The 27,890-nt window shown below is 44.8% G+C and overlaps 1 protein-coding gene across 2 annotated transcripts; it reads left to right on the top strand.

Annotated features, from left to right (window-relative positions):
- The first annotated feature begins 6,292 nt into the window (after positions 1–6,292).
- LOC117850601 (heat shock 70 kDa protein BIP4) lies at positions 6,293–8,316 on the top strand. 2 transcript variants are annotated; one of them, XM_072292322.1, is made up of 2 exons: positions 6,293–7,854; positions 8,020–8,316. In XM_072292322.1, exons 1-2 carry the CDS (start codon positions 6,313–6,315, stop codon positions 8,314–8,316), a joined length of 1,839 nt encoding a protein of 612 aa, XP_072148423.1. In that variant the 5' UTR covers positions 6,293–6,312. The 2 variants fall into 2 exon arrangements, with proteins under 2 accessions (XP_072148423.1, XP_034588352.1); XM_034732461.2 differs by having other exon boundaries at positions 6,293–8,316.
- The last annotated feature ends 19,574 nt before the right edge of the window (positions 8,317–27,890 follow it).

The raw sequence follows: 27,890 nt of genomic DNA, 5'->3' as shown, positions 1-27,890 counted from the left end.
GATTATCCCGTGCACTTGCTTTTTTTTGCTGTACCAAATGCTCGACTCTTTGTCCAATGCTTCCGCCAATGGACTGTCGGATCATTCGGCGTTGTATCGTGTCCTATGTTAAATACCGAAAGTTGAATACTATTGTAATTATTCTATCTGTGGATTTTGATTATGATTTGGATCACTATGTCAGATTTGATTTGTGCTAGCATAGAAAATTTAGCGTGCTGCTGAGCATGATTGGCACCCGCCAGCACAAACCTCGCCCATTTATAGCCGCGGACATCTTCTTCCCCAGGTAACCTTCATTTTGAAGCTTGTATGAGAGGAGCTTGGGAAAAACTCCGAAAACACCAAATCTAAGGGGGAAGGTTTTACTCTTGATTCCTTCGGAGGAGGTGGCTATATAAGGTGAGTTTGTGCTATTTCAACCTTTTTTTTAACTTCTATCCATTATTTCTAACTAGGAAGAGAGAGGAAGGAAGAGATAGAAAATAACTAGAAATGGATTACTTTTGTAAATAAAGTTGTATGGTCATATTATAACCATTACAATGCTATATTTGTTATTTTAATGTAATATAGAATTGGATTTGATTATATTTTTCGTACTTATTAATTATTCATCCATAGTTTTAATTAATGAAGTCGATTGAATTAATATATAATTGAGTTTGAGTTTTTCCTTTTTCTTATTAATTATTACACCCAGGGTTTAATTGAATCTCATTTAGGGTAAAATAGAATTGTATTTTATTATATTTCTTCCTACTACTTATTAGTTACCACATCCATATTTTAATTTAGTTTATAGAATTGCAACCCATAGCTCATTAAATTAGTTTATATAGCATAGAATTATTGTCATAGGTTGTTAAACATGGATCATAGAGCATGGATGTATCAAAGGTTGTGGAGGCTGTGAAGAAGCACGCTCGCATTTGCAAGACAAAGCAAATACGTTATCCGTGTTTTGATTGCAGCAACAATATTGTATGGGAGGATACTGATGTCATCAAGAGGCATTTGATAAAGCGAGGGTTTGTGGATGGATACATAATTTGATCCCACCATGGTGAGATAGGAGGTACTTTCAACAACACAGACATCGAAAATGATGAAGTGGGTGGTGATGATGCAAACAAAAATGATCATGATATGATGGATGATGATTATGACCATGGAGATCAAAATGGTGATCAAACACATGCGCATTTGGAACCACAGGTGGACGAGGAATGTGATGTTGATATGGAGGATATGTTGCGCCACATTGAATCGAAAGTGTTGCTAGGGAGTGCTAAATGGTTAGAGAAATTTGAGACACTCAAGAAGGTAGCAAAGGACCGTATGTATGTGGGATGTGGGAAGGAGTGGACAGTGTTGCGTTTCATCCTCATCTTCTGATTCTGAAGGTTAAATTTGGCTGGCCAGATAATAGTTTCAATGATCTCGTTACTTTGCTGGGCAATTTGTTGCCGAAGCCTAACATTGTGCCAAAAAATACATATGAAGCAAAAAAGATTATCAATCCATTGTATATGCGTGTGCAAAGAATATATGCATGCAGGAACCACTGCATATTGTACCGCGGTCAGTATGCGGGATTACAAAAGTGTCCAAATTGCGATGCTAGCCATTACAAAAGTAATGCCGATTTCTGTGAGGACTGTGCCGGTTCCTCCATCGGGAATAAGAGAAAGAAGGTTGCAAAAAAAAAGTGCTGGTGCTCAAGTGGAGGATGAGTCCTGTATAGGTACTGACCAATCCCTGATTCTAATAGATGCCTCTGCACCACAACCTTCAGCTACTAGTGCTTACAGTAGTAATCCGAAAAGGAAACGTAGGAAACACAGCCAAAACCAGATCCCTGAAAAAGGTATTCTCGTAATAGAAGAGCTTGGCACCAAAGGTGAGCCCATATTACCTGAGGGGATATCTGCTAGGTTTCAGAATATATGTGGAGCTACTGTCAGGGATAAATTGCAGACCTAGATTACGACTAGTAATTGGAAAAATGTGCCTACTACTACAAAGGATGTATTGTGAACCACATTGAAAGAAAGGTTCACTTTTCCTGAAGGTCAAGAGAAATTCACAAGAAACATTGCTGAGGGCTCCTTGGGAGATGTTTTAGAAATTGGGGGTTTATTCATAATAAAGAATATGTACAGAAAGTCAATAATGCTCGGGAAGACTTTAGTAGGATTCCTCCAGAAATGTGGGAAGAGTTCATAGAACAGAAGAACACACCGGAAGCAAAAGCCCTGAGCGAAAAAAATACCGTGAAGGCTATGAAGGCCGCCTAGAACCCCCATCACTTGGGTACGGGAGGGTGCACAGCCAAGATCGCTAAATGGAGGAGAGAGGAAGAAGAACAGAGGATAGCTGGTTTATTAGATTTGTTTGAAGGCTTGGATGATCGCAGTAGGAATTGGGTACTAGCTCAAATTCCAAATGTAACACCTAACGTAAGGTTAAATTCAAACACCCAACAACAGATGAAATTTACGTGAGGTCGGAATAGCTCACCGAGGTGCAAAAGAAGGTCTTTTCAAGCAAGACAGGAGAAAGATCAGCTAACCAGCGCGATCGGAACCGCGGTGCACTCTAGGCGTGTTCGAGAGATGTCATCAACATGGCCCTGGGGTAAAGAATTCCCCAATGACCAAGCAAGCTACAGGAAGCGCGACCGTTATAAGAAAAAACATGAAGAGAAGATGAGAGAAATCGCCAATCAGGAGTTCATGGAGTTCTTGTCCAGCCAGCAACTAGCAACAAGGGTTGACCCGATAGTATCTGATGGTCAACGACAGGCAGAACCAACCATGCTGGTTGCCCACATAGGATTCGTTGCTCCGAGTAGTGCTGGCTCCTTTGCAAATGTGATGTATCCCGTTGACGGTATACAAGTGGATACACCATGCAGGTTGGTTATACCTTATGAAAGGAAAAAAATAAGTTTCCTGAGGTCGCAACCAGCATGGCAGTAATAGGTCATGTGTTCCCGAAGGCACCTGGCCAGAATACGCCTAGGTGCAAATTGTTACGGTGTTGGATGAGTCGTGCGGGATAGACATCCCTACTGATGAGGGAATTGATGTTCTCAGTGATGCGATAAACCAGTACATATTGTGGCATCACCGAGATATCGATCTGAATAATGCATCACCAGAAACCTCACGCCCGAGCCAAGATGTATCCCTTCTAGATTCAATTGTTGACACGGAGCAGCCGACACTATCACATGTGCATGGAGCTACCAATGAGGGCAAGCAACCAATGCTATCACCTGTCCGAGAAGCTCTCAATAAGGACAATTGGATATCACTACTCCAAGGAGATGAACGGGTAGATGATTTTGAAGTTATTGATCAAACCTCGCCTTCGCCGGCAGCTCCACCTCCCTAGAGGCCAGCAGTACCTCATGTGGTCAGGACATATTATCAAAAGGCTCCATCAACAGAAGTCAACAAGTTTTTAAACGTATTGAACAAGAACGCTTCATCTTTTGGTGAAAAACCTGTAACTTGCTACTCCTCTCGGCAAAAGGATCAAAACCTCAATTTCTTTGCATGACATGAAGGCCCAATCAATTATGAGCATGGCAAGGCATTCTTGTTTCGGTGAGATCTGCTGGAGGGCCTATGGGAACTAAATAAGCCGCATGCATGGATCATGAATGCAACGAAGCAAGGCATTCAAGCAATTACTGTGCATGTCCCAACTAAGGTTTTCCTTGGTATTCTCGATTGCCAGATTGTGATTGATTTTGAGGATTTGCACAGACTTTACCATCGACAACATGTCGACGTGAATCTCATTACTGTATGGTGCTTGTAAGTCCACATGTACCGCATACACAAGTTTTAAATACATACGTATATATTTTATATGTCAAGTATCTGAGCGACCTATTCTATAGGATGCAATGGAGGGAGGAAGAATTGACAAACGGTAGGTTCAACACAGTGTACCTAGACCCAGCACGAATAAGCGAGCCAGAGCACAAGCTCAAAATCACGGAAACGATTAAAGCACAAATGGAAGCGGCACAGACACAAGCGAAGTAAAATGCTATAAAATTAAAAGCCCACAGAGATGATACGTGCAAAGTGTCCGTATACATTGCAAAAGTAATTTGGAAAAAGGCTAACAAGAATTGTATCATGGCTCCTTACAATTTCAGTAAGCTAGCTAGTTTTAATTACTCTATATATATATTTGGTGCTATTTAATGCAGTCTATGATATAAATTATTTTAAGATAATGCAAAGACCACTGGATTTGCATCATTATTTTACCCAAGTTAGGATATTATGTGTGCGAGTTCCTCAGAAATAATGGGAGGTACCGGACCAACCCTAAAGACATAAGTCTGTTATACATTGCCATGTTCTAACTTCCTAAGGGTAATACATCCTAAGCATCATTTACTGTATAGCTGCAGATGTCTAGGATCGACACTTACAATGTCAAGCTCGAAGACAAACAAATCGACAACATTTATAGGGACATGGCGAGGTTCATCGAACACGAGATTTGTCATGAAGATGGAGTATTCTTTGATAAAGATGGTGTGTTGATGGCGGACGACTGCAAAGATCTTCGTAGATGGGCGTAGTAGTTTTAATATTAGCGTGGCGAAGAATAGCTCTATTCCAAATGTTGGATTTTTAATAATGTGACTTATATATTATGTACGATGCAGTTTTGAATAATGCGAATTATTTATTATTCTAGTTTGTTGTTATATGGTTGGAGATACGTATTTCAATTTGACGGCTAACACCTGACGGGAAATAAAAATTATAAATAACTCACGGGAAATAATATATTAGATGGGAAAATATATATTCCTGGCGGGTGGCATAAGCACCCACCAGCACAGGAACCATCTGTGCTGGCGGGTGATCTAACCACCGGTCAGCACAGAAAGTATCTGTGCTGACAGGTGGCTAATGTCGCCCGGCAGCACAGAGCGGTCTCTGCTGGCGGGTACTCGGCCCACCAGTACACACATCCCAGCACAAGTTTTTTATGGTCTAGTGCGTCCGTTGTCGTCGACATGTCCTTCGTCACGTGCAACCTCTGCCGCCGCAATACCAACGGCCGCACCGTCTACGTGTACATGTAAACAAGCCTTTGATTAACTGAGCTGTTAATGACTTTATTACTACACTCCTTGCCTAGCTACTGTCCAGTAACTAAACATTAATTAGGATGATAATCTTTTGGCGGCATGCATGCAGGAGCATGGGGTTCTGCTCACGGGCCTGCAGGGATGATTACCACCTCGGCGAGCTGGACAAGAACAGGAAGAGGCAAGCCGTGGCGTTGATGGGATGGAGCAAGATTGCCAGGATCGTCACTAGGGTGGACGCCGGCAAGGCGACGGAGGCCGGAGAAGCGAGCTGCAGCAGGCCCACCTTCTTTACTTGCGCCGAAGAAGAAGCTGAGTAGGCATCATTCCGGCGCCTAAACAAGTTTCGTCGTCATCTCAAGATGAAGAAAGCAGCAGCAGCCTCGTGCATATGCAGTAATATGCTTCGGTATATGGACAGCTGCAGGAGTGTAGCGTGCAACTACATGCGTATGTAGTATGTCGTCGTACATATGTGTCTTTCTGATGTATGTGGTACGTGTCATCCAAGCTAAAATAAAAACTATATATTTTTACTGCTTGTTTGATTCTTCTCGAAGTAATCCGTATTGTCCCTCAGAAGAATAGTTTGTGTTGTTCTTGTTTTAGTACTGGCAAAAAGTTCACGTCACAACTCACAACCGAGGATGTCTGCATCTTTAATTGACAAGCTCCAGTCTCTGTTAGTCTTTCAATCCACGTTTGTACCTCTGATTCATGAAACGCGCGCACACGTTGTTCTAGAAAAAGAACAAAACTCCAACTCATAAAACAAGTTGGAGCCGGCAGAAATTTTATAGCTAAGGCCGAACGGATTTGGTCGTCTCTGAGTGACATTTAGAGATACATTGAGGACACATATACAGTCGACAACGGTTTCATTCCTGGCGTCCTACAATTAGGAAAACAGTACTAGTCCGGAACAAGTACAGCCAACGCATTACCACGTCACGGTCCTCCCCTGGCCGCCCGATCGGCAAAACGCACGGTTATGATCGCCGAACCCACACGTCCGGCAGCCATTGGAAGTCGCACGTCGATCGGAGTAGGACACCGCCTCCGAGCCGGCTCACCTTGACACTGGCTTTATATACAGGCGTCTCCCCTGCCTACCTCCTCGTCTCGTATCGCCTCTTCTTACCAACAAATAATCAGCTAGCTGCAAGAGATTCGACGCGATGGCGCCGGGTCGCGTGTGGACGCTTCTGTTCGCGCTGCTGGTCGCCGATCTCGTAGCCCCGATTCACGCTGCCGCACCGCCTCATGGAGGAGGCGGCGACAAGAACACCGGCACCGTGATCGGCATCGACCTGGGCACGACCTACTCGTGCGTCGGCGTCTACCGGAACGGCCACGTCGAGATCATCGCCAACGACCAGGGCAACCGGATCACGCCCTCCTGGGTCGCCTTCACCGACGGCGGCGAGCGGCTCATCGGCGAGGCCGCCAAGAACCAGGCGGCGGCCAACCCGGAGCGCACCATCTACGACGCCAAGAGGCTCATCGGCCGCCAGTTCGACGACGCCGTGGTGCAGCGCGACATGAAGCTGCTGCCCTACGCCGTCGTCGACAGGAACGGCAAGCCGCACGTGCGGGTCCAGGTCAGGGACGGCGACGTGCGCGAGTTCAGCCCCGAGGAGGTGAGCGCCATGGTGCTCACCAAGATGAAGGAGACCGCCGAGGCCTACCTCGGCGAGAAGGTCACGCACGCCGTCGTCACCGTCCCGGCCTACTTCAACGACGCGCAACGCCAGGCCACCAAGGACGCCGGCGTCATCGCCGGCCTCACCGTGCTCCGCATCGTCAACGAGCCCACCGCCGCTGCCATTGCCTACGGCATCGACAAGAAGGGCGCCGAGAAGAACGTCCTCGTCTTCGACCTCGGCGGCGGCACCTTCGACGTCAGCGTCCTGGCTATCGACAACGGAGTCTTCGAGGTGCTCGCCACCAACGGCGACACCCACCTCGGCGGCGAGGACTTCGACCAGCGTGTCATGGACTACTTCATCAAGCTCATCAAGCGCAAGCACGCCCGGGACATCGCCGGCGACGCCCGCGCGCTGGGGAAGCTGCGCCGCGAGTGCGAGCGCGCCAAGCGCGCGCTCAGCAACCAGCACCAGGTGCGCGTCGAGATCGAGGCGCTCTTCGACGGCGTCGACTTCTCGGAGCAGCTCACAAGGGCTCGCTTCGAGGAGCTAAACAACGACCTGTTCCGGAAGACGATGGTGCCGGTGAAGAAGGCCATGGCGGACGCCGGGCTGAATAAGGGCGACATCGACGAGATTGTGCTCGTCGGCGGCAGCACCAGGATCCCCAAGGTGCAGCAGCTGCTCAAGGACTACTTTAACGGCAAGGAGCCCAGCAAGGGGGTCAACCCCGACGAGGCCGTCGCGTACGGCGCCGCCGTCCAGGGAAGTATCCTCAGCGGGCACGTCGACGAGAACACCAAAGGCATGATCCTCCTCGACGTCGCACCGCTGACACTGGGCATGGAGACCGCCGGCGGGGTGATGACCAAGCTGATCACGAGGAACACGGTGGTGCCGACGAAGAAGACGCAGGTGTTCACCACGTACCAGGACAGGCAGACCACGGTGAGCATCAAGGTGTTCGAGGGCGAGCGGAGCATGACCAAGGACAACCGCCTCCTCGGCAAGTTCGACATCACCGGGATCCCGCCGGCGCCTAGGGGCACGCCGCAGATCGAGGTCACCTTCGAGGTGGACGCCAACGGCATCCTCCACGTGACGGCGGCGGACAAGGGCACCGGCAAGTCGGAGAAGATCACCATCACGAGCGACGACCGCCGGCTCAGCCAGGAGGAGGTCGACCGGATGGTCCGTGAGGCGGAGGAGTTTGCGGAGGAGGATCGGAAGGTGAGGGAGCGGGTCGACGCGCGCAACAAGCTGGAGACGTACGTCTACCAGGTCAAGAGCACCATGGATGACACCAAGATGGCCGACAAGATGGACGTCGAGGACAAGGAGAAGATGGAGGAGGCAGTCAGGGAAGCCAACGAATGGCTCGAGGGCAACTCCTTAGATGCTGACAAGGAGGACTACGAGGAGAAGCTCAAGCAGCTGGAGGATGTGTGCAACCCTATCATCTCGGCGGTGTACCAGAACTCGTCCGGCAGTCCAGGGGAAGACAACTACGATGAGGATGATCATGATGAACTTTAGGCGCAGTTTTAGTTTCTTGTACTAGCTATTTTATTATCAAAGTAGTTCTACTTACAGTCCTCTTAGCTGGTTTGGATTTCTAACCTCAATTTAGTATTTTAGTATGGTCTTGTTTTTATTATAATTATTACTTTTTTCTATTGATGCCAAGTCTTATGCTCCTCAGCTTTTTATATTCCTATGCCGTCTTCACTAACATCGTGTGAATTTCGCAAAACTCTGATGTTGGAAAAATCAATCTTACTTTGCCAAAGTCAGGGCTATCAAACGCTGAACTAACTGAAAGTAAGGTTAATTAACTAGCAGCCAATAGTTTCTCTTTGTCTACATGAGACTGTAGTTTTGCAACGATGAACATCAACTTGTACTCAAACAGGGATCCAGAGCCTGGATTCTACGTCAATCGCTTCATGTTACAGATTAAATACACAGCCATCAGCAGTGTCAGAATAATTCTGATGACCATATTTTTTCGGAAACTCACAAAACCGTGTAGTTTTTCAATTGCACTCCTACTTCATGTTAGAAACTATCAATTCAGTACAAAGAATTAAATTTTTTGTAATTTGTACAAGAGTTTCGAGACAATAAACTGGGGGGAAACACAATGCTGCTCAGAGTATAATAGACAATATTAAGACATGAGTTACAAAGTAACTGGAGCACGCTAAGCATCTCAAGAAAACAAGGACTTTCCATTTCATTATACAGAACATGAATGCGTGCTTTCGATCCGACCCCTTTTCACATTTTCACTCCCTTGTTCTACATTCATAAATGATATATTCATCCGTAGAAACATCGCTTCTTTGAATGCCAATTTCCTAAGCTGTATATGACGAACTGTGCAAGTTAAATGGCTAGGTCACGGTAAAATCATAAGCATTGTGTTCAGTTACTTTCATCTATTGATACATCATACCGGATCGAAAATATATGCTCAGGTTTTTATGTTCATGTTGCTTCCTAACAAACATCGAATGAATTTTGCAAAACTGGAAACCACTATGCAGATTAAACCCCCGATGTTGGAACACCAATCTACTTTGCCAAAGACATTAGGAAACCAAACAATGAACTAACTGAAAATGTCCTGAAGGACAGAACTAACTGAAAGTCTAAGGAAATTAGCAAGTCCGAACTCAAAAGGATATGAACTGAACAATATTGTCTTACTGACTAATATCTACGTATTAATATTTTTGTCTTACTAACTAGCTGAACAATGTCTTGTTGCCCTTGCCGAGCCTTGTGCTTCGACCAGTTGGTAGCGGCGTCACTGCGACAGTGGATGCCCCTTCAACCCCTTGAGAGCAGACCAAATCCCGGCATACAAGAACGCGCGAACAGACCGGACCTCCAGGCGCTCCATAAGCGACATGTTCTTGACCCGCAATGCAGAGATTAGCGCCGTGTCCACCCTTTTCGCAGCGGCGCCCATGACGAGGCGAATCAGGGGGGCGGAATCATCATCGAAGTTGACAGGCGCGCCGCCGAGCGCCACCGCGACCACCACCTCCTCCTTGAGGGTCTTCAGCGCATCGCCAACTGTTGATTCCCGGGTGACGCGCTTGTATATACCTTGCGAGCCACCTATCGTGCTCCGCCTTCTTCCTGGCAAGCGCACAGACCAAGCTCGCGAGAAAGTGCGGCCGTGGATCGGACGGGTCGTCCCGCCATCTCCGCGTACCTCTCCAGGGCGTCCTCTAAGCGGCCGTCGTGGGAGGAGAGAAGGGCAGCGAGGAGCCGAAGGTCGGCGACAGAAGGGGTGTCCCCCTCCTCCAATGAGCACCTTGTTGAAGACATACATGTCGCCAGCGTGGACTCTCTCCTGCAGAGCATCGTTTAGCATCCGAAGGCTGCGAGACCACCTGCCCTTCACAGCCTGTGACGGCGCGCAGCGCCCCAACAAGCGTGGCCATCACCACGGGGAGCTGGTACAAATCGTCGGGGCACGAGCGGGGATCGTGGAAGTCTCTGTGGGTTCTGGTTTGGTGATCCACTCATCGCCCTCGTTTACTAGTCCGATCAGGTCACAGATCGCAGCGGCGCTGACGAGCGCGGAGGTGCAGCGACGGCTTTCCATGGCGATCCGCGCAAGAGCGCATCCTGAAAGCAGCGGGTCCTCCGCGGCAACCAGAGCTGAGTATACGTGCTAAACCTCCGCTCTGTCAGCGTCTTCCGCCGAAGACTTCGCGATCAACTCCGGTGCGAGGTCCCGGAACATCCGGGTCAGCCTGCCGGAGATGGGCGTATGGCGGAGCGCGGCGGTGCCGAGCGCGTGCGCTGTGTCGAGAAGGAAGGCCTCTGGGGTGAGCAGCGCGTTGAGTTTGAGGAGCCCCGGGCGCGCACGGGGGAGGGCAAGGTGACCACGTGCGGACGAGATGGAGAAGGCGGGGAGTAGGCCGGTGTAGGGTTTTGGGTTGTACGCGTGGCCCAGTACCTTGGCGAATGCGAGGGCGGCGCCATGGAGGAAGGGTTACATGGGGATGCCAGAGCCGAGGAGCGGCGGAGACGAGGATAGGCGAAGCTTTTTGCCGTATTGGGCTCTTTTGTTGCCTTTACGTTGCGGGCCAACGGGCCGTGCATTGTTTAACCTCTCAAGGACAGCATATGAGAAACATAAGCATTTCAATCTATAAATGATTTATAGGACCTGCCAAATTCATCTCCTAGCATGCATCAACAACGAATTCTAGTAGACAGTATGTGGGTGTTTGGAAGGAGGGGACTAAATTTTAGTCCCCGTCACATCGAATGTTTGACACTAATTAGGAGTATTAAACCTAGACTAATTATAAAACTAATTACATAACCCCTAGGCTAAATCGCGAGACGAATCTATTAAGCCTAATTAGTCCATAATTTGACAATGTGGTGCTACAGTAACCATTCACTAATGATGAATTAATTAGGCTCAATAAATTCATCTCGTGATTTAGCCTAGGGGTTCTGCTATTAGTTTTGTAATTAGCTTATGTTTAGTCCTCCTAATTAGCATCCGAACATCCGATGTGACAGGACTAAAGTTATAGTATCTACATGCTTACTTTTTGTGTAATATTCACATACCAACGGGTGCAAAGCAAGAAGATCGAACGTGGGAGAAACGAGGAGACCTCAAAAATAAGCTCCTTCGCTTTGCAGCTTTATATGGGTATTATACCGTTATAGTATACCTATGTTACTAGAAGAGATGATGGGGGAACAAATATTTGGGAAGGAAGTTTATCCAAGTGGTGGTGGATACGAGCAAGAAAGAAAATAACATTTACTTTTACACTGAAAAGAAAAGAGAATGCTAAATTGATTTCGAAGAAGTAGGGACGAACCCAAGATAAAATCTTTGCATTTATGTATTCTTCCCTAGCCAACCTTTCATTTGGAGGTTGCCCGACAGGAGCTCGGGAAAAGTTCCAAAAATACCAAATCTAAGGGGATCGTTTTGCTCTTGATTTTTTTGGAGGAGCTGGCTAAATAAGGTTTCTATAAAGTAAGTAGAAATGAATTATTTTTGTAAATAAAATTTTATGGTCATATTATAACCATTACAATACTATGTTCGTCATTTTAATGTAATATAGAATTGAGTTTGATTATATTTTTCATACTTATTAATTATTACATCCATAGTTTTAATTAATGAAGTTGATTGAATTAATATATAATTGAGTTTGATTTTTTTCCTTCTTTTTATTAATTATTACATCCATGGTTTAATTGAATCTCATTTAGGGTAATATAGAATTATTTTTTATTATATTTCTTCCTACTATTTTAGATACCATATACATATTTTTATTTAGTTTATAGAATTGCGACCCATAGCTCATTAAATTAGTTAATATAAAATAGAATTCTTGTCATAAGTTGTTAAATATGGATCATAGAGCATGGAATTATGGCATACGGAGACAATCGCATACTTACATGTCAGAGGTATCAAAGTTTGTGAAGGTTGCGAAGAAGCACACTCGCATTTGCAAGACAAAGCAAATACGTTGTGCGTGTTTTGACTGCAGCAACAATATTGTATGAAAGGATATTGATGTTATCAAGAGGCATTTGATAAAAGCGAGGGTTTGTGGATAGATACACAATTTAGTCCAACCATGGTGAGATAGGAGGTAGTTTCAACAACACAGACATCGAAAATGATGAAGTGGGTGGTGAAGATGCAAACAAAAATGATCATGTTATGATGGATGATGATCGATTATGACCGTGGAGATAAAAATGGTGATCAAACAGGTGCGCGTGTGGAACCACAGGTGGATGAGGAATGTGATGTTGATATGGAGGTAATGTTGTGCCACATAAAGGGTTAGAGAATTTTGAGACACTTAAGAAGGCAACAAAGAACCATATGTATGTAGGATGTGGGGAAGAAGTGGACATTGTTGCGTTTTGTCCTTCATCTTCTGATCCTTAAGGCTAAATTCGGCTTGTCAAACAATAGTTTCAATGATCTCCTTACTCGGCTGGGCAATGTGCTCCTGAAGCCTAACTTTATGCACAAAAACACATACGATGCAAAGAAGATTATCAATCCATTGAAGATGCGTGTGTAAAGACTACACGTGTGCAGGAACCACTCCATATTGTTCCACGATGAGTACGCGGCATTGGAAAAGTGTCCAAATTGCGATGTTAGCCGTTACAAAAGTAATGCTGATTTCTGTGAGGACCGTGCCAGTTCCTCCATTGGGAATAAGTGGAAGAAGGTTGCAAAGAAAAGTGCTGGTGATCAAGTGCTTCTCATATAAAACACAAATTTGTCGAACAATCATGATATTTGGCATGTAATAGCTTTTGCAGTGAACCAACATGGACTAAAAATAATAACACAATTTTGAGATAGTGTAACAGTACATCTTTCCCAAATGGATATCTAAGTCATGATCACCCTATAACTCATGAGGTGTTTCAACATATAGTGACACGTGAACTAACTAGTCAAAACATTTATGTTATGTATGAAATTATATTTTTTACATTCACTACATAACATTTATGTTGAGGTGTAGAAGTTTGAAATAATTTTGAAATCATTTATAAAGTATTTAAATTGGTTGAAAATTTGGTGAAATCTCTGCGCTGGCAAGCGACGTTCCAGCGTAGAAGCTGAGTGCTGGCAGGCAAGCGGCATTAGCGCCCACTAGCGCAGAGGAGCTGTGCTAGTGCCGCCAGCATTGAGTCCTCCCCATATAACTCGTGGCCGGGCACCAAAATTTCTATGTCCTAGTACAAATTTTTCACTACCCCGACAGGCTGCCAAAATTTCATGCCAGAACCACCGCCCTCCTTGACACCGCCACCGGTAACCTGAGCACCACCTCGCCTCTCGGAGCGCCGCCGCGGCCCCTTCCCCGACACCCCTTGATGCCGCTTCCCTCTCGGAGCGCCGCCATCGGCCACTCCCCCCTCTCCTCTGCCACTCTCCCGGAGCGCCACCGCCGGTCACCCGAGCACCTCCTCGCATCCCGGAGTGCCACCGCAGCCCTCTCCCCAGCGTCGCCTCCTCCTCGATGCCACCGCCCTCCCAGATTGCCGCCACCGGTCGCGCACCCCCTGCACCGCTGCCCTCCTGAAGCACCGCCGCCGATCACCCAAGTGCCTCCTCGCCTCCCGATGCGCCGCCGCGGCCCCATCTCCGACGCCGCCTCCTCCTTGATGCCAATGCCGCTCCCCCGTGCACCGTCGTCTGCAACCACCACGTCTCCACCACCGACTGTGCCCAATCTCCACCATGGGTCCACCTCTTCCTCTCTGCCGCGTGCCCTCCCCCAGCCTCCGCTTCTCCCCGACGCCACCGGCCACCTCCCTGACTCCTGGCGCCGCCACGCCTCCCTCCTCCTCACCGCTCCATGATGCCACTCGCCGCTCCTCCCCGAGCCCCGCCTCCTCCTTGACCGCCAGCACGCCGCTCCTACCTGAGGTGCCGCTCGTCCCCAGGCCACCGCGCTACCGCCGGCCCTCCCCACTACCGAAGCACCTCTTCCTCTCCCAAGGGCCACACAATTGTTTTTTTCATGCAAATATAATTAATGGATTGCAAATTATTGTACAAAAGAAAATGTAATAATAAATGTGGTGTTCAAATATTTATGGATTGCAATTTTCATGAGTAATAATTATGTATAAATTGTGAAAGGATAAGTTTGTTGTTGATATGCATGAATTCATGAATAATAAATATGTATAAACTGTGAAAGGAAAAGTTTGGTATACAAATATTTCTTGATATGCATAAATTCTTGAATAAAAAATATGTATAAATTGTGAAAGGAAAAGTTTGGTGTACAAATATTTATTGATATGCATAAATTCATGTATAATAAATATGTTTAAATTTTGAAAGGAAAAGTTTGGTGTATAAATATTTATTGATATGCATAAATTCATGAATAGTTTTTAATTGCAAGTATTACAATTTTCCATATTAAGAGCGATGGACAATAATGAGAACAATGTTGAATCCTCCATGGAGGATTCTGATTCTGATGATGATTGTGGATCGTATTCTACTCTGCTTGAGTACAAACCAAGCCCACCTAGGTCTCGCAAGCGTCTAGATGAAGATGACCCTAAATACAATCCAACCGCGGATCATCAAGTACCTGCATGCACAATCATATACTAGCTAGTGATGTGTTTGTTGTTCACACTAAGATGATAAACTCCAACTATTGTTTTCTCTATAGAACCATGACCAATCCCTAATTCGTTCCCCGCCGCGACGTCGTAGAACATGTACTCTGCATGAAGGGGAGGTAGATGCCTCTACACCACAACCTTCGGCTACTATTGCTTCTAGTAGTAATCCGAAAAGGAAATGTGGGAAACGAAACCAAAACCAGACCCCTGAATAATGTATTCTCATAATAGAAGAGCTTAGCACCAAAGGTGAGCCCATATTTTACCTGAGGGGATATCTGCTAGGTTTCAAAACATATGTGAAACTATTATCAGGGATAAATTGCAGACCTTGATCATGACTAGTAATTGGAAGAGTGTGCCTACCACTACAAAGGATGTATTGTGGGTCACATTGAAAGAATGGTTCATTTTTCCTAAAGGTAAATAGAAATTCACAAGAAACATTGCTGAGGGCCTCCTTGGGAGATAGAAATTGGAGAGCTACTCTTAATAAAGAATATGTATAGAAAGGCAAGAATGCTAGGGAAGACTTTGGTAGGATTCCTCCAGAAATGTGGGAAGAGTTCATACTAGAAATGAGCAAAGAAAATACCGTGAAGGCTATGAAAGCTGCCCAGAACCCCCATCACTTGGGTACGGGAGGGTGCACAGCCAAGATCGCTAAATGGAGGAGAGAGGAAGAAGAACGGAAGATAGATGGTTTTACTGGATTTGTTTGAAGGCTTGGATGAGTGCCGCAGGAATTGGGTACTAGCTCGAATTCCAAATGTAACACCCGACGGCAAGGTTAAATTCAAACACCTAACAACAGGTTGGAATAGCTCACCAAGGTGCAAAAGAAGGGTCTTTTCAAGCTGGACAGAGAGAAAGATCAGCTAACCGGTGTGATGGGAACTGCGGAGCACTCTAGACGTGTTCGAGGGATGTCATCAACATTGCCCTGGGGTAAAAAATTCCCCAATGACCAAGCAAGCTATGGGAAGCAAGTTATAAGAAAAACAAGGTGAGAGAAATCGCCAAGCAGGAGTTCATTGAGTTGTTGGCCAGCTAGCAACTAGCAATAAGGGCTAACCCGACAGTATCTTATGGTTGACGACATGCAGAACCAACCATACTGCTTGCCCACATAGGATTCGTTGCTCCGAGTACTGCTAGCACCATTGCAAACGTGAGGTATCCCGATGATGACATGCAAGTGGATACTCCATGCAGGTTGGTTATACCTTATGGAAGGAAACAAAATAAGTTTCGAGATGTCGCTACCGGCATGGAAGTAATGGGTCATGTGTTCCCAAAGGCACCGCCGCCAGAATATAGCTGGGTGCAAGTTGTTACGGTGTTGGATGAGTCGTGCAAGATAACCATCCCTACTGATGAGGGGATTGATGTTCTCGGTGATGTGATGATGCGATGATGCAGTACATAATGTGGCATCGCCAAGATATCATTCTGAATAATGCATCGCCTGAAACCTCACGGCCGAGCCAAGATGTACCCCTTCTAGATTCAAGTGTTGACATGTAGCAGCTGACGATGTTACATGTGCAAGGAGCTACGAATGAGGGTGAGGAGTTAATGGTATCACCTGTCCGAGAATCTCTCAATGAGGACAATTGGACAACACTACTCCAAGATGATGAACATGTAGATGATTTAGAAGTTATCGATCCAACATCGCCTTCACCGGCAGATCCACCTCCCTAGAGGCCAGTGGTACCTCGTATGGTTAGCACATATGATCGAAAGGCTCCATCAATAGAAGTCGACAAGTTTTTAAAGATATTGTAGAAGAAGGCTTCATCTTCCAGTGAAAAACCTGTAACTTACAGTGCCTCTCGGCAAAAGGAAAAGGATCAAAACCTCAATTTCTTTGCGTCAGATGAAGTCCCAATTGATCATGAGCATGGCAAGGCGTTCTTGTTTTGGTGGGATCTGCTGGAGGGCCCATGGGAACCGAATAAGCTGCATGGATGGATCATGAATGCAATAAAGCAAGGCATTCGAGCAATCACCGTGCATGTCCCAACTAAGGTTTTCCTTGATGTTCTCGAATACCAGATTGTGATCGATTTCGAGGATTTGCACAAACTTTACCGTCGACAACACCTCAACGTGAATCTCATTACCGTATGGTGCTTGTAAGTCCACATGTACCGCATACATGAGTTTTAAATACATACGTATATATTTTATAAGTCAAGTACCTAAGCGACATATTCTGCAGGATGCAATGGAGGGAGGAAGAATTGATGAACGACATGTTCAAGACAGCGTACCTTGACCCAGCATGAATAAGCGAGCCAAAGCACAAGCTCAAAATGACGAAAACGATCAAAGCACAAATGGAAGCAGCACAGACACAAGCGGAGAAAAATACTATAAAATTAGAAGCCCACACAAATGAAATGCACAAAGTGTCCATATACATTGCAAGAGTAATGAGGAAAAAGGTCGACAAGGATCGTATCATGGCTCCTTACAATTTTCAGTAAGCTAGCTAGTTTTAATTACTATATATATACTTGGTGCTATTTAATACCATCTATAATATAAATTATTTTAATATAACGCAGAGACCACTGAATTTGCATCTTTATTTTACCCAAGCTAGGAGAAGTAGTGGTCCTCGACTTAGCGAGATTTAGTAGAGATAGGTACAAGGAATTCATAGGCATTATACAAAAGCAAGACATTCCTTGGTAGTACTTAAATGCATGTTGACATTTTGTGCGCCTAAGTTTTATTACTAACTCTTATCTTTATATCCTCAAAGTGCGTACAAGCTTTAGATTCTAAAAGGCGGGGACCATGATCAAAAAATGAAGAAAGCTATAAAAATAATATATCATAGATTCGTAAGAACATAAAAACTCATTAATAACAACTCATCATTTTTCTATTTGATTGCAGTGCAACAAGCAACCTCCCAGCTCTGTGCTATGTGGATATTACGTGTGCAAGTTTCTCAGAAACAATGAGAGGTACTGGATGAACCTAGAAGATGCAAGTCTCTTATACAATACCATGTGCTAACTTCCTAATAGTAATACATCCTAAGCATCATTTACTATATACTTGCAGACGCATAGGATCAACACTCACGATGCCAAGCTCGAAGACAAACAAATCAACAACATTTGTAGGGACATGGCAAGGTTCATCCAACGCGAGAGATTTGTCATGAGGATGGAGCATTCTTTAATAAAGATGGTGTGTTGATGGTGGACGACTACAAAGATCTTTGTAGATGGGCGTAGTAGTTTTAATATTAGCGTGGCAAAGAATAACTCTATTCCAAATATTGGATTTTCAATAATGTGAATTATATATTATGTACGATGCAATTTTGAATAATGTAAATTATTTATTATTCTAATTTATTGTTATGTGGTTGGAGATACATACTTCAATTTGACGGCTAACAACTGGCGGAAAATAGAAATTATAAATAACTCACGGGAAATAATATATTGGAGGAAAAATATATATTTCTAGCGGGTGGCATAAGCACCCGCCAACACAGGAACTATTTGTGCTTCGGGTGATCTAACCACCCGCTAGCACAGAGCGATCTCTGCTGGTGGGCGAGCACCCACCAGCACAGATGACATTTGTGCTGGCTCAAGGTTACTGGTGGGTGCTCAACCCGCTAAAACAGACCAGTTGTAGCCACCAGCACAAATCTTCTATGGTCTAGTGGATACCGTCACTTGAATATCATGATTTGGGTTGCATCTTTGGGACCTTAAAACTGTCACGGCGACAAACTGTTAGTCTCAAAGCTTATGTCGTCACTTACTCACAAAAATTACAAACTATGGCGTAATGGGGTGTTTCATACAAAGGCAAATCACAAGATCACACAAACGATAACAACACCTAGACGTGATGTCTTTTAATAAGGTTCGGTGATGTACCTACATCCTTGGGACATAAATACGGGCACTCCTCCCCATAAACACAAGCTACACCGGCATTAGGGCACCACTGCGGCCAGGTCGTTGCCCACACCAGCCGTCATGTCGTCTCACAGGTACAACGGTAGTGCCTTCATATTTATAGGCTATAGGGATACAAAGGACGACTAAAATTCTATCCCTAACCTATCAAATTACAACTTAAGTTCAATTGAAACCAAATCGTACACATTCAACACATATCTAATGGTGTTGTAAAAACACCATCTGATTGGATAGGACATGTACTTGCCTCGTACAAATTTCATATCGTGGCTGACCAACTTTATCAAAGATACAAGATCTTATCTTAATAATGAAGAGAACCATAGATAATCATACATCGACAGGCCATTGTGTATCTTCGATGTGAACATAATAAAAGAAGAGCACGATATACAGTGTATCGTAATCGTGACTAACCAGTAGGTAGATTACCCATCTATGCAGTAACAACGTTTAAACGACAAACATAATCCAGTGACTCTTTCTTGGAAAAAGAACTATTCCAGTTCTAACATTAGAGCCCATATGATGGAGATATCGATACAGTTGGTGAAGAAGCAGGGACACAGAGCCAGGAACCTCACCAAATTGAAACTATTGTTGAAGAAGCAGGCACAATATATTAGATAATTCAGATGTAAAACCAATCGGTGTCATGTGGAAAAAAAGTCATTCAGAGCGTCCTATGGCCAGTAAAAGGCTGAAACGTAGTTTTAAACCTCTTGTTGCCCCCGCCCCCCCCCCCCCCCCCCCCCCCCCCCCCCCCCCCCGTCTCATACCTTGGAGCTTGGTCTTGCGTCAAGGGATCTCCAAAGGAAGCTGCTCTGTGTAGCAAATATGCGGCATTGTTGCTACCATCTATAGTCTGTAGGGTACTTGATAATATTTTTTTCAGAAATATGGTGCAGCATCTATGATATGGGTCAGACTTTTTTTAAAAAAAAAACTGTCACCCGTGTTTACTCTGATCCTATTAATAACCTATCTGTGCAATTGGACAATTGGAAACTGGTTAAGCGGCAGTTTTTGCTTTCTAAATCGCTTACCTTGTTCTCTAGGAAATAAATACGGAGATTGGAAAAATGCTGTCAATTCTTACTTCCAATTTTTTCCATATTTAGAACTAGAATGATCCAATTCTGAATCAATTAACAACCATCCATATTAATTTATAATCTCCTTATTTAAATCAAATGGGAAATTGTTACAAAGTGTCACGATTAGTGCTTGTAAAAAACTAATTGCCGATGGAAGAAAACAAATGGAGGTGCTCACAATTGGAAAATATGCAATTTTTCATCATGCAGCAAGAGGCAGCTTCCATATTTTTCTATGAAGACAATGACATGCATGTTTCACTTATATTCCTATTTTATCTATTTGTTAAGTCTTATACAACACTATAGTGGTTATAAATTTAAAATCCAAAACAAGTGTTAATCTCATATTGAGAGGGTAAATTTTAAAATAAGTGTGGAGACATTTTCCTATAAAATCTCTGGACAAGTAAATTGCAGATGCAAAAAATTGATGGGGAAACATGGCAATAAAAGAGCTTCTCAGATAGAACAGTTGTGGTATAGTTAAAGAAATGAATGGAAAAGGATGAAGTAACGAGGAAGTACGTACGGGTGTGCTGCTTTCAGTAACGAAGTAGAGCAACAAGCAACAATCCGATAGAAATTGGAGGCATGAGGAATCATACTTATGCTAGTGTTTCGAAGGTTTCTTGGAGCCCTGGCTCTGTTTTCTAGTCCCTTCGCTGACTTTTAGCCAGTTTCTCTCGTTCCTACGCTGAGAGTCGGCTGCATATCGCTCTTTTCCTTTGCTTCCTTTCGCATATCGCTCTTCACCCTACCATCCCTGGTCACCTCTTCCCTACTTCTCATCTCAGTAGTGAAACTAAGAGTTAGTTTGGTAAGGCTCCAGCTCCTCCTAAAAGAAGCCGGAGCCGGAGGAGTCATTTTTTTGCTCCGGCTTCTCTGTATAAAATGGCTCCGGCTCCTTTAGTGTTCCAGGGTTGGAGCTGTTTTTATCAAACTGTTTGATAGGACTTCAATTGGAGCCGCAGGAGAAGCCGGAGCTGGAGCCCTGCCAAACTGACCCTAAAACAGTACGGTTGGATGCATTAATTTCCACTAGCAACATGAGTTGATGAGCCATTAATTGGCTTGACCGAACACTGGAAATATTTAGTCCCATATATTTCTCAAGCCACAACAAATTGGAACTATCAGGAACCCATCATTGGTTTAATGAATTTTGTCGTTCCTCTGGAAAGGCCCGCTTCCCTTCGCTACGCAGGAACAAGACCTCAACAGTGGCTGCACCTCAAGAAATTAAAGAAGGGAAAAGACGGTGGGTTAGGCAATCAAATGGCCGGGGAATAGACTTGGGTTGCGCGGAATATGCTGCTGAGTCATGCCTACTGGTGAAGCTTCAATATTTTTCAGTCATGAGCAGGCCTTTTTTCTTTCATTTTTCCAGACATCTCGGAAATTCCAGTGGTTGTAGTTTGATTAGCAAAAGGAAATTCAAGTCATCTGACGTTGAGAGAGTTTAACATTACACTAAGTTAGCAAACATTTTCCTCTCTGGGTATTAATCAGGTGGTCATGTGCGTGCTGTGAGTTCATGAGTAGGATATACGCGGACAGGGAGAAGTTTGCTATAATAAAAGCATTGGACATGTAAACTGCACACAAATTTATTTAATTGAGAAACTTGGCTATAAAAGGGCTCCTTATATAGAACAGCTGCGGGAGCAAATAACGACAGAATGCGTGAGTGTGGTGGTTTCAGAACGGAAGCACAGCAACAAGCAACAACCTGACCCATAAAGCTGTCATTTGATCAAATAGAAATTGGAGGCACGAGGAATCATACATAATACAGCGTGTGAAGTAGCAGATGTCTTGTTGAGCAATACACCTAGAATTCGAGAGCTTCACGCACCGACATCCATTCTTTGCGTTTGGCAGTGGCGGGGCTCTGTTGGCTAGTAGCTAGTTGCCCTGTGAGTCAGCTGCAGTTTGTTTACCAAAATTAGTAAATGATTTAAAGCTTCCCTTCATCAAGGATTAAGCTTTCATTCTGAAATTTATCTAAGCAAATGAGTTGACAGTTCGTAAAATTCAAAATTCGTTACCAATTCTTTTTAAGCTTATCTGTGTACTGACCATACGCAGCTAAAATGCGAGAATAATATAAGGAACAGTAGTCCTGTTCACAACAAACCTGGCTAGCAGTAGTGGTTTTTTCGAGTTAGCATGATTAAAGGCTCGAGCTGTTCATGCCCAGGAGAGAATCATAATATTTCAGACCCACGGGATAATTGATCCATGAGGGATTAGGGTAACTAAGGACCTTCATGAGGGATTAGGGTAACTAACGGACCTTTAGTCTGGAAGCCTGTTAGTGTGCTCTATAAATATGAGGGGTGGGGCTAGAGGCGCACTATCCCACCACACTGCAACCCTAGCTGCCGCTTCCTCTCGGCCTGAGCCAGAGACCACTGCCGTGCGCGCGGTACTAGCACACCGGCGCACAACGTTCCTTCCTCATACGTGTGGACTCCATGGAGGCGCCGTTGCTGTTGTTGCTGTGCTGATCGGCTACGGCGACGCGAGGCAGCTGCTGAGGTGAGGATGAGGAGGAGACGATCCGATCGACTACTTCCTCTACACCGATATGCATCTACATTGGACCGGCTGCTCCAACTCTTCTTCCGCTGCACTGCACGTCTAGTGGTAACGATCCATAACTCCTTTCAAGTTTCCTGGGTGAAGCGGTAGATCTAATTATTATTGCTAGAGTTTCCTAAGTGAAGCGGCGGTATGTAATTGTTATTGCTAGAGTGGCCTACCCATGTTTCCGTGCAATCTCTTCCTTCGTCCACCTTTCCTTTTGCTTAAGAGGCAACAACTACCAAGGCCTAAAATGAGGTTCCAATTTCTACACGACGGCAGCGTGGACTTTGGTGTCATCTCACCATCACTGGCACGTGGCGTCGTTGAAGAAAATACTCCGCTCTGGAGACTGGCTGCATGGCAAGAAAATTTCCACCACACATGTATGCATCTCATCTCACATCTCATGTAAGACATGAAGGATCTCCTTGCGTTTTCTTGTTCATGATGATATATATGCTACACTTAGTAGTGCGTAGAACCTTCCTGTTCTGAGCCAGCCTTGTTTTTTTTTTTTGAAAGAACTGGAGGGGATTGACCCCCTCTGATTATATTAAAGAAATGCAAACAAGTACAAAGAAAGTGAGAAGTACAAAGGAAGTAAGGAAAAAGGTAAATGAGCAAAGGAAATGAAGAAGTTGAAGAAGAAGCCAGAAAAAAGAAGACTACAGAGCGTGTAACCAGACGCTCTCATGCTGGGCACTAGTGCAGGACGAGCCCGGTGGAGTAACAAGGAGAATTGAGAGATGAATTTTCTTTTGCACAGCTGCACTGCTGGGTCTATACCATTGAACATCCAGTCACTTGTAGTTGTCCAAATGCTCCAAGTTATTATAGGATTATTATTTCCATGAAGAATGGGACTGCCAGTTTATTCTTGATCTGTCTGAATATGGATATGATTGGTCTTGTAGTGATAACTGATATTCCAATTGAATTCCAACAAGCCTTTGCAAAATTGCACCTAAGGAATAGGTGTGCCACACTTTCTATATTCTGTAAGATACATAATTCACATGTGTATGATTCCAGGTCCATTTGCTTCCTTCTATTCCAGGCCATTTGCTTCCTTCTCAGCAGTTCTCGTCTACTAGGTCTGTCTTTGAGCAGAAGCTCGTAACACCCAAAATTCCATCATGAAAATAATGTAAGCAACATGTGGTCTAACTCTTTATTTTCTAAGATTTAAATAAATTACTCTAAAATAAATTTTGGCCTTTAATAAATTAAAGAGCACTTGAAATAATTTTAGAGACAACAAGTGCTTTATAGAGTTTTATCTTTCGTTTTGGTTTGTTTGAGTGGTGTTTGCAAGTTCAAAAAAATAATAAAACCCCTTTTCCCTCTCCAATCTAACGAAGCAGGTCCAATCTTTCTTCCTTTTTCTTTTGACCCAAACAATTCAGCAGGCCGGTTCCCTTCTTTCTCTTTTTCCTCCAGCTGGCCCACCTTCTCTTTTTCCTACGTCAGCCCAATTTCACCCGCCGGCCCAGCTCCTTCTCCCCTCCCACCGACAGATGGGGCCTACTTGTTAGGGGCATCCCCTTCCTCTGGCTAGGCACGCCAGGAGCCTACACGGGTGAAACCCGGCGCCGCTGGCCCCCCATCTCCCAGCGCCCCTTGGCCTCCCGAGCCCCTCCACGACCTCGCGTCGTCTCCTCTCCACCACTTCCGGCCTCAAACTGCCGCCCCCTCCTTTCCTCTCACCGGAAACGGCTGCACAACTTCAAGGCCATTAATGGCTGGCCAGCTCTCGATCTCCCTCGAGCACCCCTTCTGCTCCTCCTCGCACCCTATAAAGCCCCCCAAACCTCTTCATCGGAGCTCCCCTTTCCATTTCACTGCTCACCCGCCTCTCTCGCGTGCCTTCTTGCCATCACCGCCCAAGAGCCTCGCGTCGTCGGTTCCTGTTCACCGGCCTGAGCCTTTGTCTTCCTCCCCTTCGCCGCCGCCGGTGAGGCTCCCTCCCTCTCCGCATATCTCTCTCCCTCGCTGGTCCCCTCCCCACCGCAACAAGTGCCAGCGAGCCCGCCGCCGGTGTTGCGCTGCCCGCCGGCCAAACAGGCCTGCGCAAGGCTCTGCCTGCTCAAGAAAGAAGAAAGGGATAAGGTGTTTTGCATTCTAGCCCCTGGAGTTTCTATTTATTTATGTTCTTATTCCTTGTGTCTTGCCAATCTTGTAGAGAAGCCCCTATAATTCTTATATACTTTCTTTTCAACCCAAGCCATGTAATCTTGCATATCTAACCCTGTACCTTTCTGTATTCGCAAGCATTGTTCTCTGAGTCTTGTGAAAATTCCTTGCTAGCCCCTGAAGTATATAGTTAATTCTGTTTTAGCCCCTGAAATTTGTTTACTCCATATCTTCATCGTTTTAACTCCGATTTCATCGATTCTTGCACTCACGTGGCTGTCTCTGCATGAACGTTAGTTTTAGGAGTTTGCTTTCAGTCTTTTGTCATGTTTGTACTGTTTTATTTATTGGTTTTTTTGCTTGTGTGATCGTGTAGACGAAGTGCCGTTCGAGGAAGGTCAAGGTCAGGAGCAGCAGCCATTTGAAGACGAGTACCAGCAGTTTGCCGAGGAAGGCAAGTGGTCATCTCCACCTGCATTATCATTTGCATCCTGATAATATCATGATTAATCACTTTATTAATTTCTTGTATGTGCATAATTTGATGGGAATGCCTATTAAGGACACCTATTTAATCATGTTGGGTAGAATTGCTTAGTTGCTTAATTTTGGGATGGTAATAATAATTTTGAGAATTTTAATCATGACCTTTATTTATGCTATACCTATGTTAATACAAGATCACTTGATTGAATCGGGACATGGAGAACCACCCAAGAAAACAGAACAACCACAAGAACTATCATGGCTCTGGTCTTGGCTAATTAATTAGAAACTTTAGTTTTGAAGTGGTCTTACCGAAAGGGAAAGAGAGGCGGCGGTATATGGGTTATAGCACCTGCTCTCTTGGGGAGTGGGCTTTGCTAAGACACTGTACCCACTAGGGGGATGTTATATCCTGCTACCGATCCGAAAACCTCAGCGGACTACTTCTTACTAGGGAATCTTTGTAAAGTCCTCGTAGAGTCCCTATGCAATCACACCTCGGAAGTGTGGTATTGTGCCTGGCCCGCACAGCATGGTTGGGTTTAAAGTTCTTTTGAACTTTTACGCAACTTGTGGGTAAAGATGTGCAACCTCTGCAGAGTGTAAAACTAATATATCAGCCGTGCTCACGGTTAAGAGTGGCATGGACCCTCACATGATAATTGAACTTAAAGATGAGAATAAATGGTGGTTCCTTTATCTTTGGGTTAATGTTAATGCTTTATGCCTAAGTGGGTTGGTATAAACTTACATCTAGTAAATAGGTGCTGTTAATAAAATTTGACCAACTAAAATGCTAACCGCTTAAAGCCTTTGAGCCTCTCCTTGTGAGCCTTGCATGTTTCCCCCACTTGCTAAGTACCAACCATAAGTGTACTCACCCTTATGAAGTCAACATATGTGTGAGAATGGATCCTGGCACACATATGCTATGCATTCGGTTTTGTCCAGAAACCGGGTGTGACAATGCTAAAAGAAGACTTTGTGTTTCATTTGACATCTAGATCTCCACAACCATGAGGATATTGGATGAACATTCCTTTGCCCAATTATAGCCTTATATGCTTTAGATGTAGAGAATATCAAGTTGCCCCAAATGTAAGCCCATTTGTCAGGACCTGTAAAACATTCATTGCATTGATGGATTGTTGCATAGAGATGAGTTGGTTGTGTGCCTGGGTTGATATGGGCAGGTTGAAATTCTGGATAAATATTGGCTGATTGATAGCTTCTTTGTAGGTAATGTTTGGGTACTGGCAAAGGAGAAGAGTTGTGGGTGGGCTTGTGATTGAACTGTTCCATTCCATAGATCATGCCAAAATAGTATTGTGGAGCCATCAGCCACAAGACACTAGTAGAGAACTGATCTTCCATGCACCCCCTTTTATCATAGTTTAAAGTTGGCCCGGGATAAAAGGGGGTGCGCCACGCTAGGCTGGAATGGAGCGGAGATTTACTCCTGGTTGGTATTTGCAACCGGGACTAAAGGGGGCTTTAGTCCCGGTTGTAACAGCTAGTTCCCGGGCGTCGGTGGCGTGCCACTTTCATTCCGGTTGGAGCCTCCAACCGGGACAAAAGGGTATACCTTAACGTACATGTAACTAAGGCGATTTCATGTAAGTTTCATTTCGTGTGAGTTGCATATTTCATGGTTGTTCTATGATTCATGACTGTCATGTATGGTTTCATGTATATGTTTCAATCAATTTGTTTTTTTCCATGGTTGTTCAATGATTCATGTACATTTCGATCAGTAGTTGAGATGGCAGACGATGAGACTGCAAGGTATCTAATGGAGTAGATTATTGCTAGTGATGGTAGTGGCTCCAACCTTCCCATATCGTACACTGATGAAGAGGGTACCCAGGCGGACATGTTCCTCAACATGTCCAGCTATGCCAATGAAGAGCCCGAGCCCCAGCAAAACCTTGCCATGGCGGAAGGTTCCGGTGATGGCAAAGAGCCTGAGCCCCAGCAAAACCTTACCGTGGCGGAAGGTTCCGGCAAGGTATATATAATTTCCATTGTTTTACCCCATCTATAATGTCTTATTCGTTATTACTATGTACTAATTAACAATTATTGAACTGTTAGCCCTCTAGATCGACAAAACGTAAGAAACCCCGAGGTCGTACAAGGGTGATGGATGGGAGGCTTGTCATCATGGAAGTTATAGAAGAGGGCAGGCCAATTGCTCCAAAAAAAGTAGCAAATAAGTACATGAGTCAGATTGGGGCAATCGTAAGGGACAACGTGCCCATCAGCATCAGGGAATGGAAGGGTAAAAGTACTAATCCATACGCGCTCCAGGATACACAAAAGAATATGCTGTGGGAAGATGTCAAGAGACATTTCATATTTCCCGAAGGATATATTGAAAAGGATGTGAAAGCGTGGACGCTGAAAAGATGCTGGATGCCAACTACCTTAGGAAGGGCCGAACTCCAGATTTCAATGTGTGGCCAAAGTTGAGGGACCACTAGGAGGCATTTGTCAAATACAATAGGAGCGAAGACGGTGTGAAAAAGATCCAGACCAACACTACAAATGCTGGTCAGAAGGAGTACCATCATCATCTAGGGCGAGGTGGTTATGGCACAAAAATTCCCAGATGGAAGAAGATGGAACAAGACCTAATCAATCG

This window comes from Setaria viridis, chromosome 3 (genome assembly GCF_005286985.2).
Source record: "Setaria viridis chromosome 3, Setaria_viridis_v4.0, whole genome shotgun sequence".
Classification (NCBI taxonomy): domain Eukaryota; kingdom Viridiplantae; phylum Streptophyta; class Magnoliopsida; order Poales; family Poaceae; genus Setaria; species Setaria viridis.
This window is presented reverse-complemented; position numbering and strand designations above follow the sequence as displayed.